At 38.1% G+C, this 14,609-nt stretch overlaps 1 protein-coding gene across 4 annotated transcripts in view; it reads right to left on the bottom strand.

Annotated features, from left to right (window-relative positions):
- LOC5564557 overlaps positions 1-14,609 on the bottom strand; it is a 487,044-nt gene that overhangs the window by 45,162 nt on the left and 427,273 nt on the right. For all 4 annotated transcript variants that reach the window (XM_021846959.1, XM_021846960.1, XM_021846961.1 and 1 more), the window contains 3 exons: positions 11,295-11,881; positions 897-1,106; positions 340-527 (listed from right to left, as the gene is read on the bottom strand). In XM_021846959.1, coding sequence (XP_021702651.1) covers positions 340-527; positions 897-1,106; positions 11,295-11,881 — 985 coding nt within the window. The remainder of the gene's footprint in view (positions 1-339; positions 528-896; positions 1,107-11,294; positions 11,882-14,609) is intronic.

Genomic DNA, 14,609 nt, shown 5'->3' with positions numbered 1-14,609 from the left:
CTTTTTCCTTTTGCCCTCGTTTCGTTTAGCTAACCAAAAAATATGGTATAATTGTAATCGAGCGCGCAAACTTAAAACCAAAAACTAAAGAACCATTATCGCTAAACAGTAGTAACAAGAGAGAGTGGTGTATGTGTGTATATAAATGTATACAAATGTAGCTCAAACATAAAATTATAAAACACGAACAAAACTTTAAACGAGAACGATTCTAAATAGAGAATTTTCTCTCTAACTATCGCTTTCTCTTGTGAGTGTGGTGTATGTCTATGTAAAAGTAGAATATCAAAAGCTGATCCGTTTTTTTTTTTTTGGGATATTAGATCAGCGTCGACTCACCGACGCCATTCATCCGGCCGGCATTGTACCGGTAGTGATCCCCGGCCATCGTGCTACTGCTGCTAGTGCTGATTTGCTGTTGATGCTGCAGGACGACGACTTGTGCTGAGCCACTGCTGTTGTCGATCATGGGCGTCTGCGGGGAGTCCAACGGTTTGGTGCCAACGAACGAACTTTCTAGCCAACATCTAAAATGGGATAAGTTGCGTTAGTCGGTTTAAAGTTTAGAATTGAAATTTGAAGTTAACGTTTTCGGACCTCTGAGCAGAACTCAATAAAGGGAATCGAAAAAGTAGATTTGACTAGGTATTATACCTTCTGATTCCGCCCTAATGGATTATCTTTAGACAAATACGCATATTTCGATTACTACTTGTAGTCTTACTCAGTGTCAGTTACTGGTCGATGCAAGTAACTGTCACAGAAGAAGGCCACAAATGGTAATCGAAATACGCGTGCCTGTCAAAAGGCAAGCAATTAGGGCGGAATTAAAAGGTACAACTCTCGAATCTACTTCTTTGATTATCTTCGAATGAATTTGGTCCTTCGGTACCCACCTTTGGCTTGGACTAGTGGATCTACTGCGTGAGTGTCGGTTGGTTTGGTCATTTACATAATGTACAATCGCGGAGGTGACCTCTTTGATGGATGACTGGATCTCCGGTGTTACTACTGGTTCTACTTTTTGCTGGTTCTGATGTTGGTGATGGTGCTGCTGTTGCTGTTGCTCCTTGAGCTTCTGCTGGGAGAGCAGCGATGATGCGAGCCTAAAACGGAGCAGAGAGTATTTAGTTTGACCCTCCACAAATGTTCACATGGAAATAGAAGTACTAAATATTGATCCTAATTTATGTTTGTATAAAGTAAAATTAAAATGATGAAAAATTATCTCTAACAAAACGAGAATCGCTGCATTTACAATACTTCCGCCAAATTGGCGTTACATATCAGAAGTGTGTCAACGACCATGGATTTCCTAACGAGAGAAAAAAGGGAGAAATAGCAGTTGAAGGAAACCCTGGATGAAATGTTATAGGATGTTCTAAAAGAATATTTTGGAAAAAGCAAATTATATTTTTGGAGTGTATACTAGGGCGGTCCAAATTTAAAAAATGTTTGTTAATTCAATCTCCCGTATCTCCCTTGCCATCATCACCATCAAAACAGTGTTATGAGAAATTTTCAGCTTGCTAGGTGGTGATGTAAAGGTGGCCAAAGACAATGTAGGTTTGTATGAAAGTTACTATAGAGAAATTTTGAAAAATATTCCAAATAGGGTAGGTGTACCAGTTATGGACATAGTGGTTCCCTATTTCGCCATACGGGATAACTAGAATGTTTTCATATTTTGAAATATTTTGTGTGTTGTAGTAGTAAGATTAAATATATATCTTGGTGTTTAAACATTCAAAAAGATTTAAAATGTGAAAGTTATCGATATTTCACGTATGGCCAAATAGGGAACCACTATGGCCATAACTGGTACACTTTCCCTACTTTAGTATTGAAATGTGAGTATAAACTTATTATCCCATAGTATAAACTCATTCTTCAAACCATGATAGTGTAACTACTGTACTCATCTTGGAACTAATTTCTGAAGTAATCCTTGGAGTTCAACTAGTATGAGAGAAAAATAATAAACTTCTGCAAAATACATGAGGAATACTCTGGATAGACTGCACAGCGCAACAAAAAGGAGATTTTTGCGTGTCTCAAGGCTCAAATTGTGTGTCTCGAGTAGATTTGGGGTTGCTGAATCTGATGCCATTTTCAGAAATGTTCCAGCACGTCACAATTTTTAGCTATAGGTCGCCAAAGTTGTATAACACACTAGTTTTATTGATGTTTACATAAAATTTAAAGTAAAATTTAACAAACTTTTTTGTGATCTTTTCCACTAAGCATGCTATTTTGCATTTAAACTTTCATATTGGATTAAATTTGATTGAAATTGCGCGATTAAATTTGGATTAAACCGACTTTTTCGACATGGCTGCTGTCTTTATACAAAATTCGTCGTTTCTCTTATATGGGAAAATACAACACTTTATTAAACCATCAAAAAATAACTTTTCCGCATCGAAAGTATTATAAACTTTGCCGATAAGTATTGTTATACACATAAAGTTTGAATTCTGTGGCAAATTAGACAAATTAATCACCTTACAAGTTGGCAAACTTGTATGCAAGTTGGCTGAAATAGTCAATTTTTGCATTTTCAACAGCCAATATCTCAAAAATTAGACGTGCTATGATATTTTTGAAAACGGCAATAGATTCAGCAATTCTGAATTATGTAAATAGCGGTATTTTGATGCTTGAGACAAAAACGTGTTCCGCAGTGCTGTTGACAAAATCCTTTCCAATAAGATGCAGACATTTCAGAAGATAAAAAAAATGGATACTTCTTTTAAGAAACCTCTCGAAGAAATACTTGGAGAAATTTTTAAAGAAAAACTCATTTTCAGATCTATTTGGAAATGTGGAGAAATTTTAAAAAGAATTGTGGGAGGGTTTCTTATGCATCTGGAAGGTGAAATGATATCTGAAGAAATTGATGCAGGCATTCTGGAAACCATTTTGAAAGAGTCATAGCAGGAGTTTCTAAAAGAACTCATAAAAAAATCCTTGATAAATTACTTAATAGGATAAAAGCACCAATTTTCGACCCAGTACTAATTTTCGACCCATTCATACGATTTTGGCCTACTTTGTATGGAAATCTGAAAATTGGCACAGATTTCTTGTAGGTCGAAAATTAGTGCTTTTCCCCTAGTATTCCTGAATGATATGTTCGTTATGAACATCCCTAACGTTTTGTCATTTGACGTTCGTCTCTGGAATTATCCACGGTCTTCTTTTATTGTCGATTATATTTTTCTTTTCCGCTCTAAATGCGGGCTGTGTTTACATAAAATGACATCCGGACCAACATCCAGTGAAGGAATGTTCACCGAATGAACATGAAGTGGATGAATGTGTAGCGAAATCGTTCATTTTCTGTAAACACGGCCCGCCGTAAAGGTTTTCTTCCGGCTGAAAGTTGCAGCGTGACGTCATCGTAGATAAGTTCATCGGACGAACGAGCGCGAGAACCGAAGGGCTCAAACAAGATCTAAAATAAATCAGACTTCAGTCTGTTCTGATACTCCACTTGAAGCAGAAGTTCCTTTGAATAATATCCATCACGTTACCAAGTTTTCGCTAAAGTCAGTTCGCTTTTCATTCCCTCTGTCCGGTACGGAAACATAGAAAAGTGGCGACGAGAAAACAACTATCGCGTGCAAAGTGAGAAAAACAAGTTTTCACCACCAAAGTGCCTTATTTTGATGTGCGACGGGCACCGGATAAGAGATTTAGCAACCAGAGAAAATCTCAGCAGCCGTTACAAAGGTTCGAGAGTTCGCGGTGAATTTTTCGGGTGACTTCCGACAGATTTCTCGGCTGAACCAACGAAAGGGTTTTCGACGCTGCGGAAATCTAGAAACAGTTGAAGGACGATTGTCCTCGGTTCATTCGAAGGAATTCAGGCATCTTGTACGACGATCGCTCAGGTAGAGTTGCAAAGGTGAAGCTAACGCTAGGCTAGAAAAGAACATAATAGGTACAATGAGTTCCACCGTGGCCTTTACTATGGAGCCTTACCGTCGTGGTACATCGTTTAAGGATTGGTACACACGCATGAAATATTTTTCCCGGGTAAATGATGTTAAGGAGGAGGACAAAATGGCCTACTTTATTACAATAAGTGGTCCGGTTATTTTTGCCGAGATAAAACACCTTTATCCTGCCGAAAATTTTGAAGAAGCGTCACTAGACGATATCGTTTCATACCTTAAAAATCGCTATGGTACAAAGGAACAAATTTGCTACCGGGGTCCAAAATCCGGACGAAAGCACGGAGGACTTCATTTTGAATCTGAAATAAAAGGCCGAATTTTGTGGTTTTGAGAACTATAAATAGGTTGCTATCCTAGACCGCTTTGTAGCCGGCATCAGGGATAAAAACCTTAGACAACAACTTTTGAGTGGGGAAAAATTAACTCTGGCAAATGCCGAAAAACTCATAAACTTGGTAAGTAGCTAGAGCTAATGACGGTACAGCTGAACAACAAAATGGGGGGCACTCTAGTTTGGTAGCAGCAATGTACAGCAGTCCAAGCCAAAAGGTAGGAGCAACGGCGTCAAGATTATCCCAAATCTATCGTCATCAGGATGGGGCAGAAGGTACTAGCGGTAGAGGACCCGTTAAAAGTCGTTTAGGTTTAGACCGACGGAGAGATGGCAGCAACCATATCGAGGAGGACGTAGAGCAGAAGCAAGTAATACCCAAGCACGGAAAAGACGGGGACATCGGCAATGGCAGCGACCCGACTATTCCCATATGATATGCATTTTTTGCGGAATTAAAGGCCACATTCGGAAGAAGTGCTTCAAGCTGAAAAATTTACACCGTGACACAGTGAATCTGATAGATTCGTATAGACCAGGGCCATTAGCGGACAGGCACATCTCCGAATTGCTGGAAAGAATGAACACCCGGGACGATGATGTCGAAGAATCTGAGTCAGGTTTCCATTGGAAACGTGGTCGCAATGGCCCATCAAACGCAGATAAGGATCTGTAAGGCGGATACCACCTGGCAAGGGCCGAAAGTTTTGGTAACCAAGGAGAAACAAACCGGTAGACACGACGATAGCATAATCCTTCCCGATGTAGAGCCGCCGCCCATGGGCGAGGATCCACAGATACAGGCTCCGAAGGGAGGCCGGAAGCAACCGATTTCCGTTGACGATATAGTTGAGCTCCGTAGATCAAAGCGTTCGAAGAAAAGTAATCGTAGAGATGAATATCAATATAACTAGCAAAATTTAAAACTTTCAGATTAGTTTCAGATCAATCAACATTGATTTCGATTCTTATATTAATCATATTTTATTGTATTTTAATTGTACTTTCTGATCATAATTTCTCATTCTGAGTGCAATTTGCTTCAACGCCTCGTGTTAGTCACCTACAACTGCAAGTTGAAACAATAATTTGCCTGATGCGGACGATCGAACTCTACAGCAGGCGGAACTGATTGTTCTATTAATTCCCGAGGCTGCTGAAATATCAGAGGCACGTGGACAAGGAATATCTGGAGGATCAGAAAATAATACTACGGAGCTTTTGGAGAGAAATATGGAGAGCCAACATGTACTGGTTGATATAGTCGGGCGAAGGAATAGATCCGTATTAACAGTGTTTGTCGGTCGTGAAGAACTTCTAGAAAGAGGAAGTGACACAAGAGTCAAAGAGAACAAGAAGTTCAAACGATCCTCCTACATTACTGTACTGCCGTGAATCGCAAGTCAGTTCCATCTGCATTTTCGTCAAAATTGGGTTGAGTTCAGTTTTCAACATAACTTCCAATGTACTTATGAGACAACATGATTTGTTCAGAAAAAATAGGAAAAAAACACCAAGTCAAATTTTCCCATAGTGAAAAATAACCGCATATCAGTCACACTATAGATTTACGCACCGTGTAACACATAAACGAATCATGTTTTGGCCATCTTTATATTTTCCACGGAAAGATATCAGAGTGAAAAGCAATTTCTGAAAGTTTCATTGAGATTGGTACATGTTCCAATCTGCTGGAAGTTTTTGATTATTTGTATGGAAAACGAGTTTGAAAACTTCACATTCATTTTCTGACATGGGACTGACTTGCGATTCACGGCAGTGTAGAACTGGAGGGTTTGCAATTTGATGCACTCGTTGACAGTCGATGTGAGTAATCTTGCATGCATCTCGATTGATCTATACGATCGGTTGAAGAATAATATTGCAATGCCAGAGTTGCCAATAAAAACCATCTCTTTACGCGGAGCATTTGGAAAGAGAAGCAAAAACGACAATTTGCAGGTCTTGTTGAAGATAAGTTTTGGCCAACATAGGTTTCTTGTTCCTTTTGTCGTCGTTCGAGAGTTGATCTACTCTATGATCCTAAGAGAAGATTCTCAAGATAACTATGCCGCTTGGATACACCAAGATGAAAAGAAGATCTGTTTATTACATAATAACGTCGAGCTGTAGGTAAACTTCAGTGTAGGTGGTCACGAAAAGTCTTATTATGTGAAATCATGATGAACTTCGATGGTGAGGAGGATAGACTATCGGAGCGAGATGCCCCTAATGTCAGCTCTTTGGTACTCACTGAAGAAGAAAGGCTGGCGTGGAAAGAGCTACCAAAGGAGTTTGAGGATATATTTTCGGATCAGAAACCTGGTCACACCAGCGAGTCCGAGTACTGACATGAAATTTTGGTGGAGGATGACACCTTTCAACCAGAAACAGTATCTCATTCATTTCTCCCGTGTCAGCAAAGTCAATGAAAAATTGCATCTAATGGAGCAGTGGGGTATGATTTCCCGAAGTGCAACGGCCTATGTGAATCCTCTTGTTACTCCCGTTAAGAAGAAAGAAGATGTCAGAGTGTGTTTAGATGCGTGTAGATTGAACAAGGTGCTTATCAAGGATCATGAAAAACCACCCAATATTCAGGAGATTTGGCGAAATTCCTTGGCTCTAAGTACTTCTCAACAATCGATTTGACCGCCTCTTACTGGCAAATATCTATACAACAATAGCATCGTCAAAATACAGTCACCCCACAGTTATGGATAGCACACAGATATGGATCAGAGTTGGATTTAACGGAGAATATCTCATCAAATAAAGTTGCAATTACGCAGAACATATTTTACCTACGTGAACCATAAATCTATACAGCATCGCAATCAACTATAATGGACGTTTACGCATTGTCCCTGTTCCTAGGAAATAAATTGTCTACCATATTCCTAGAAGCGTTGATTCATATTTGTGGGGTAGTGAAAACCATACCACAGTTATGAATCAAAGATAAGGCGATTCCAAAAGAAACGCCAAAAAGTATACTTTCCCTAACACTCCATTCATTTACCTCGCAGATAAGTTGCTGTTATAGTGTGTTGATCCATAATATGAGTCGGTTTGATCCATAATAAGGAACCACCTCTCCCACTGATCCACATCTGTGGGATGGACAACGTTTGAAATTTCTATCGAAATCGACAATTTTTCGTAAATGAACACAAATGTTGTGGTGTATTTCTTAAAACAACTATATTCCGCAGTGCCAGGGAGGTAATCCGGTTTTGTACAGCGTCAACATGATTTTTAATCACATTTTGTTGTGAAAAATGACCCTTAGTTGATCCATAACTGTGGGGTGACTGTACTGGATTCATGCATAATTCAAAAGCATACGATTTCATCGTCTTACTGTTGGGGTTAACACGACAGTCGCCAACTTTTCTAGAACGATGGACCTCATCCTTGGTCCTGATATATTGGAGTTCGTAGAAAATATATAGATGAATTGATGGTACATTCGGCTACTTTTTCGGAGCACATAACTCATCTACGCCGTCTCTTTTTGCGACTTAGAGAAGCTGGTCTCAAAGTAAGTATATCTAAATCCAATTTTTTCCCAAGAGTAAGCGGATTTTTGGGACATATAATAGGACAGAACGATATTTCTATTAATCCCGCTAAAACTGCAGCGATACGAAATTTACCAATTCCAACATCTGTGCAAGATCTTCGCAGCTTCATGGGACTAGACAGTTATGTTGCACGTTTTGATCCAAATTTCGCTATGAGAGCCAGACCCCTGTACGATCTGCTCTTAAATCATCGAACATGAAGTTGGGATACCAACCGAGCTCGAGCTTTCCAGGAGTTGAAATATTTATTACTCGAACAAACCATGTTGAACCATTCGAATTTCAATCAACAGTTTTTTGCACAAACAGAGAGTTCAATTAGAGGCATATGAGCTGTTTTGTTTCAGAAGGATGAATTTGATAATAATGAATAATTTATTATGCCATTTTGGCCTCTAAACTCGCTGAAGCAAATTATAGATTAAGAAGGTCAAGCAAAGCTTTTCCAATACCGACGTGATAAAGAGTGGACCAGTACAAAATAGAGGATAGAATTCATGTGCACCATCAAAGTTGGAGATTGGCGAATCTGGTTACCAAAAGCATTGATTCCGAACTTGCTCAAAGTTTACCATTAGGTGAAGGGTCATTTCGGCGTCTACAAAACCACCAATTCCATCAAACAATCAGTTTATTGGAGAGGAATGCGTAAGAACATTAAAAGCTTTATAAAGCAATGTTTCAGAATTTCAAACTGGTAGGCGAATGCAGGAGTATGCTTTCACAAGAAAATAACCAAATCATTTCTGTGGATCTATATGGTTCACTTCCCATCGGCAATGCAGGCGTGAAGCGTTTTAAACCATGATTTTGAACTGAAAAATTGAGCATTATGTAATTGGGTTCAAAAACTATAATATTCACACCTCACTAAATGAGGTTTCAGAGGCAATTGACTGCAAGTTGTCCGATAGTGCAGCTTTTGATTGAATCTTCAATTATGTTAGCTGTATTCAAAAATATAGTTATTTTTTTTTGCTGCTTTAAAACATTAAAAAACTTATATGAAACATGCATTTCCTTTTAGGGCAAAATGGACACTAGGAGACAGAGTGAAGCTGACACTTTTAAGACAAAGAAACATTTCTTCAGATACAAAACTTTTCAAAAATATTAAGTCTCCAATGCAATGGCTATGATACGGAGCCGTTTCAAATCGTTTTAAAATCGTCATCTATGGACGAAATCTAATGTGAAGGTAACATTGAAAGCATCACTACGAAAAATGTCGAAAATTGGCTTCAATCATTTTTAGTGGCATAGTGATCTATATCTATGGTTTCCTCAATGGTACTTCATTTTACGAGATCCTGTGAAGGTATGTTAAGGTTCATACTGCCCCACAGGAGTATCCACTTTGCCCCGCTAGCTTGATAATTACTATCAAATATAAGCTGTTTTCAAACCTTATTGGAATCAAAATAAGTTTTTTTATAATTATGCAATAACGTTTACCAAATACTCATGTCCTCTAAGAGCATACTGCACATAAAAAATTATATTGTATTTATGTCTTGTCAGCTAAAATAGACGAATTCCTCAGGGTGTCTAATAGACACTGTCTATACTGCCCTATGTCCCCCTACCTGCGTAACAGTCCCATTAGCTGATTCCGAAGAAAGTAAAACAAATATATTGTAGTAACAATTTCTCAAATTTTGTATCATTTTTCAATTTTTCAATCATTTGGAAGTAAAACCAAGATAAGATACGATATGTCAAATTATTTATAAGTATGTGATTGTTACTTATTATTGCATCACATGGAAACTTTTAAAATGTTTAATTCTCTTCATTATTAAGGATTAAAAACCACACCTACCAGTGTGTCCTTGCAAAAAGCCTCTAAACCAAAACCTATATATACTTTCTCTCTAGTGAATGCTGCTGTAATTAACACTATCGCCCTCCTGCGCCAAATACCTGCGCAATCTTCTAGAGACGCATCTTTTTGACGTGAATTGGGAGCCTTCTTGGAACATCGTATCGCGGAATAGACCTATGCGCGAGTTCACTAATTTGAAGTTTGAGCGGTGCCGAATGCACTGGTTACCATGGTCACATAAATAACACGCCCCCGCTAAAACGTCAAAAAGTGAACTCGTACATTGGTCCATTGTGCACATCGATTCTAGATTATTATTATTGTCTTTATTAACGAGACTGTCAGCCCTTGGCTGGTTCGTCTCGTGATCGATTCTAGATATCGTTAATGGAAACCCTGCCACGATCAAATTTGTGTAATGCCAGCGTGTCATGCCTAGACACCGGACGCACAGGAGCAAAATTCGCGTATCGGTAATTTACAACCCGGTGCTAGGCAGCCATGTTTTCGTGATCAGCATAAAACTCAAGAGCAACAACGTACAATGGCCTAATCATATTAGGGAATTTTTCCTCCAATACTAAAATGTGTTTCTAGCTAATCACTTCAACCCAAATTGACTTGCTGTACTGCAATCCAATAGTTTGTAACCGTTTGTTTGTTCGAATAACTGTTGTTATGCGGGAAAACAAATTTTTCGGAGAAAAATATTTCGCCATCATCGATTGTTATTCCTCAAACGGTTATTTGTTTACAAACATTAAGCTGTCAGTGGGAACCACTTCCCCGTAGGAACCAGAGATGATTGCTCGTTATTTTTCAATGGGTTTGTATGGGCGATGTCAGGAGGCTGGTAATTTACAATAGCTTTATTATCATCATGTTGCTTGATTTTTTTCCTCAGTTTGTTCCAAATACAAAACTAACGTGATTCAGATTCAGCAAACATTTCAAATAAACTGACTGCAATAGATCCAGGAATCCAGGCAAGTCTTCAACACTATCTCATTCACTATGGACCAATGCACGAGTTCACTAATTTGACGTTTAAGCGGTGCCAAATTCACTCGTTGCCATGGTCACGTAAATAACACGGTACCGCTCAAACGTCAACGAGTGAACTCGTGCATGGACCTATGCACGGGTTCATTATTCGACGTTTTAGCGGTGCCGTGTTATTTATGTAACCATGAAAACTAGTGAATTCGGCACCGCTCTAACGTCAAATTAGTGAACTCGTGCATCGGTTCATAGCTCCGAGGGATTATTATTATCTTTAGTATCGAGACTTTCAGCCGGAGGCTGGTTCGTCTCCACCTCCGAGGGACGTAAATAAAGTGGTGGGACTAATTTGTGGGTAACTGCTGACTACCAATGTAATCGAAGTTCCCCCGGTGGATTTTCATAGGAATAAGGTTGCTTTGAGTGTTAATTTTATGTTTTTATGTAGGGGGTCCATAATACGCAAAGGGCCCCTATAAGGTTAAGTAATGCTTCAATTTTCATTGCGACTCTTATGGATATGCGACAATTATGCGAGTAAAGGCAGTGTAAAAGCGTGGACGGACAGTTAAGTAGAAGAAACATACCTCTCGGCGGGCGTCCGTGGTTGCGCTAGCTTTTCCTGGCTTCTCCAGCCGAGGTACGGCTGTCGGAATGAGTTCCGGATTGCACTGTTGGCCCCGCCGGCCACCGACGACGCCGTGGTACCGGCCGTCGTCGAAGCCGTCGAGTACCCGGAAATCACACTGGCATTGAGGCCACCCCGCGTAAAGGAGCCCCTCGTCGAAACGCTCGGCGACGTCTGGTTCGAGTTGAGGTGCGAGGTGGACCACCGGGAAAAGCCGGTCTGGCCACCGTGATGACTGTGCGCCGAAGGACTAAGCATTACGGGACTCCGATCGGATCGGTGCGATCCCAGCGAACTGAGCGAGGTGGTTTTCGAGCTGAGGCCGGTCCACCGGCCCACGTCCGAGTTCCGTTTCCGCAGGATTCCTCCGGCACCGGGCGTGGCTGTGGCGTTGGGCGCGGTCTGATTGGGGGCCCCATCTTTGCCCGAGTACTGTTTGTACCAGTCGGGGATGTTCAGTCGCTGCAGGGAGGCCTGCACTCGCAGCTGGTGCTCGCTCAGGTTCGTTCCGGTTTCGTGCGATTTTTGGAGCTCGTTCTCCGGAGGCTATAAGAGAAGAGAGAAGATCGGGGAGAAGTGTGATTAATTGATGCTGCTTCGGTAACATTATAACATAACGAAATGGATGTATGATGTAAGGAAGATAAATGCTGTTGCTTATTAAAATTCAAGCGTGGATCAACCGAGCGTAATCGAATTAGTTTCGCACAATTATCGCAAATCACAGAAAATTGCTCAATTGGATCTCTCAGTGGATTGTGGTACCAGCAGGGCTGGTAGCGAAACGAGGCTCCAAAAATAGTTATTTTAGTAAACAGATTTGGGAGAGTACTGACTTACGGTTTTCAAAAATGAGTGATTGAAAGTCACTTAAGTATCATAACGTATTGAACACATATCAGTTCAATTGTACTGATATAGAATCAGGGATGGATGGTTCTGTAGAACCTATTGGGTTCAAAATTTGCATCTATACTATTGAGTGTCCATTTCCCGGCCATTTTGCTCGTCCCGGGTTTCGGGACAAAAATCTAGATATGTCCCGGGAAATCCATATAATATAATGGATAACACCTTTCAATGAAATCGTCATTTTTACAGAAAATTCAATTAAGGTATTAGATTACATTAGGGACAAGTATACTACATGTTAAAAAATGATTAATAAAAATCACTAAGAATACATTACTTAATAATCTTTTTCTTCGTGACGTAACGTCTCGGCGTAATTGGGACAGAGCCTGGTTCTTTGCTTTGTGGTCTTATGAGCACTTCTACAGTTATTAACTGAGGGCTATCTCTGCCAATTGAACATGTTTGCATAGGTATGTACATAGATCGTGTTGCAAGCACGGATATACTCAATACCCAGAAAAGTTCATCACAAAAAGATTTTTGACTGGCCGGATTCAAACTCACGACCCTCAGCTTGGTCTTGTTGCGCTACTTGATTATAAACTTAGGGCCCAAAACTTTCCTGACTTCAATTTGATAATAGCTTGAGAATTAACATACCATGTCCACACAGTTGAGAATCACACACAGTTATGGATCAATTCAGTGTTCTATACCAAATACCTTGCTCAAAATATAACACATTTTTTCCAGAGACAGGCAAAGATTGTTTTCAGTATTTATACTAATATAAAAATGCATCATGATAAACTTCTTAGATAATTCTTGAAGTCTTATATAAAATCAGACTTCTGCTAAGGGCCCATTCACAAATTTCATAACGCTGAAAGGGGTGGGTGGATGTCCCCATGATGTTACAGCTCATACAAAATTTGTAAAATATTCATACAAAAAGCGTTACGAGGGGGTGGGTGGGTGCCAAAAAGTGCCATTTTTGACGTTATGAAATATGTGAATAAACCCTAAAGCTCTTTCCATAAATCATTCAGAGAATTTGGTGTTGCCTTGCCCCTCCCTGGTCGACGAAATGGAACTTTTATGGAACTCAAAACATTTATGCCAAGAATCAACCAAGTTGTCTTGAAAAGAATTCATTAAGAAATTTTTCGAAGGACATGTTAAAGAATTCGACAACCTGGGTATAGATGAATAACAAAATGATGATAAAATAAGATCTCATTTTGCAATCTAGATAACCATTATTATGTTAATAATATATGACATTGAATATCTCATCAATAGCAAAACATACAATCAAAGCAAAATTTGTCATTGGAATGTTATACATGAAAGTCATACAATAACTCATCAATAACAAAATAAACTATCATGGTAAAATATGTTATTTGTCCAAAAATTCTAAAAAAACATTAAATATCTGAAAAAATATAAACTTCGCCATCATAGTAAAATATGTTATTATTTTGATATTTGAAAACTTCATTTAAAAAATTCATGAAAACAATTCAATATCATATTTTGCCATAATAGATCATTTTACTTCTTCTTCTTCTTCTTTCTGGCGTTACGTCCCCACTGGGACAGAGCCTGCTTCTCAGCTTAGTGTTCTTATGAGCACTTCCACAGTTATTAACTGAGAGCTTACTTTGCCAATGACCATTTTTGCATGTGTATATCGTGTGGCAGGTACGAAGATACTCTATGCCCTGGGAAGTCGAGAAAATTTCCAACCCGAAAAGATCCTCGACCGGTGGGATTTGAACCCACGACCCTCAGCATGGTCTTGCTGAATAGCTGCGCGTTTACCGCTACGGCTATCTGGGCCCCCTTTTACTATACAAATGATTTTTATTAAAGATTTTAAAAGCAAAAAGTTTATTTTTTATTCATGCTTAATTAAGATTCAGTTATTATTTACTGTTTCCTATATTTTTGTTATTACAATGGTAAAATATTAATATTAAATATTAAATATTAAATATTAAATATTAAATATTAAATATTAAATATTAAATATAATATTAAATATTAAATATTAAATATTAAATATTAAATATTAAATATTAAATATTAAATATTAAATATTAAATATTAAATATTAAATATTAAATATTAAATATTAAATATTAAATATTAAATATTAAATATTAAATATTAAATATTAAATATTAAATATTAAATATTAAATATTAAATATTAAATATTAAATATTAAATATTAAATATTAAATATTAAATATTAAATATTAAATATTAAATATTAAATAAAATATTAAATATTAAATATTAAATATTAAATATTAAATATTAAATATTAAATATTAAATATTAAATATTAAATATTAAATATTAAATATTAATATTAAATATTAAATATTAAATATTAAATATTAAATATT

Source organism: Aedes aegypti, chromosome 2 (assembly GCF_002204515.2).
Source record: "Aedes aegypti strain LVP_AGWG chromosome 2, AaegL5.0 Primary Assembly, whole genome shotgun sequence".
NCBI classification, from domain to species: Eukaryota; Metazoa; Arthropoda; class Insecta; order Diptera; family Culicidae; genus Aedes; species Aedes aegypti.
Note: the sequence above shows the minus strand (reverse complement) of the source record. Positions and strands in the feature narration are given on the sequence as shown.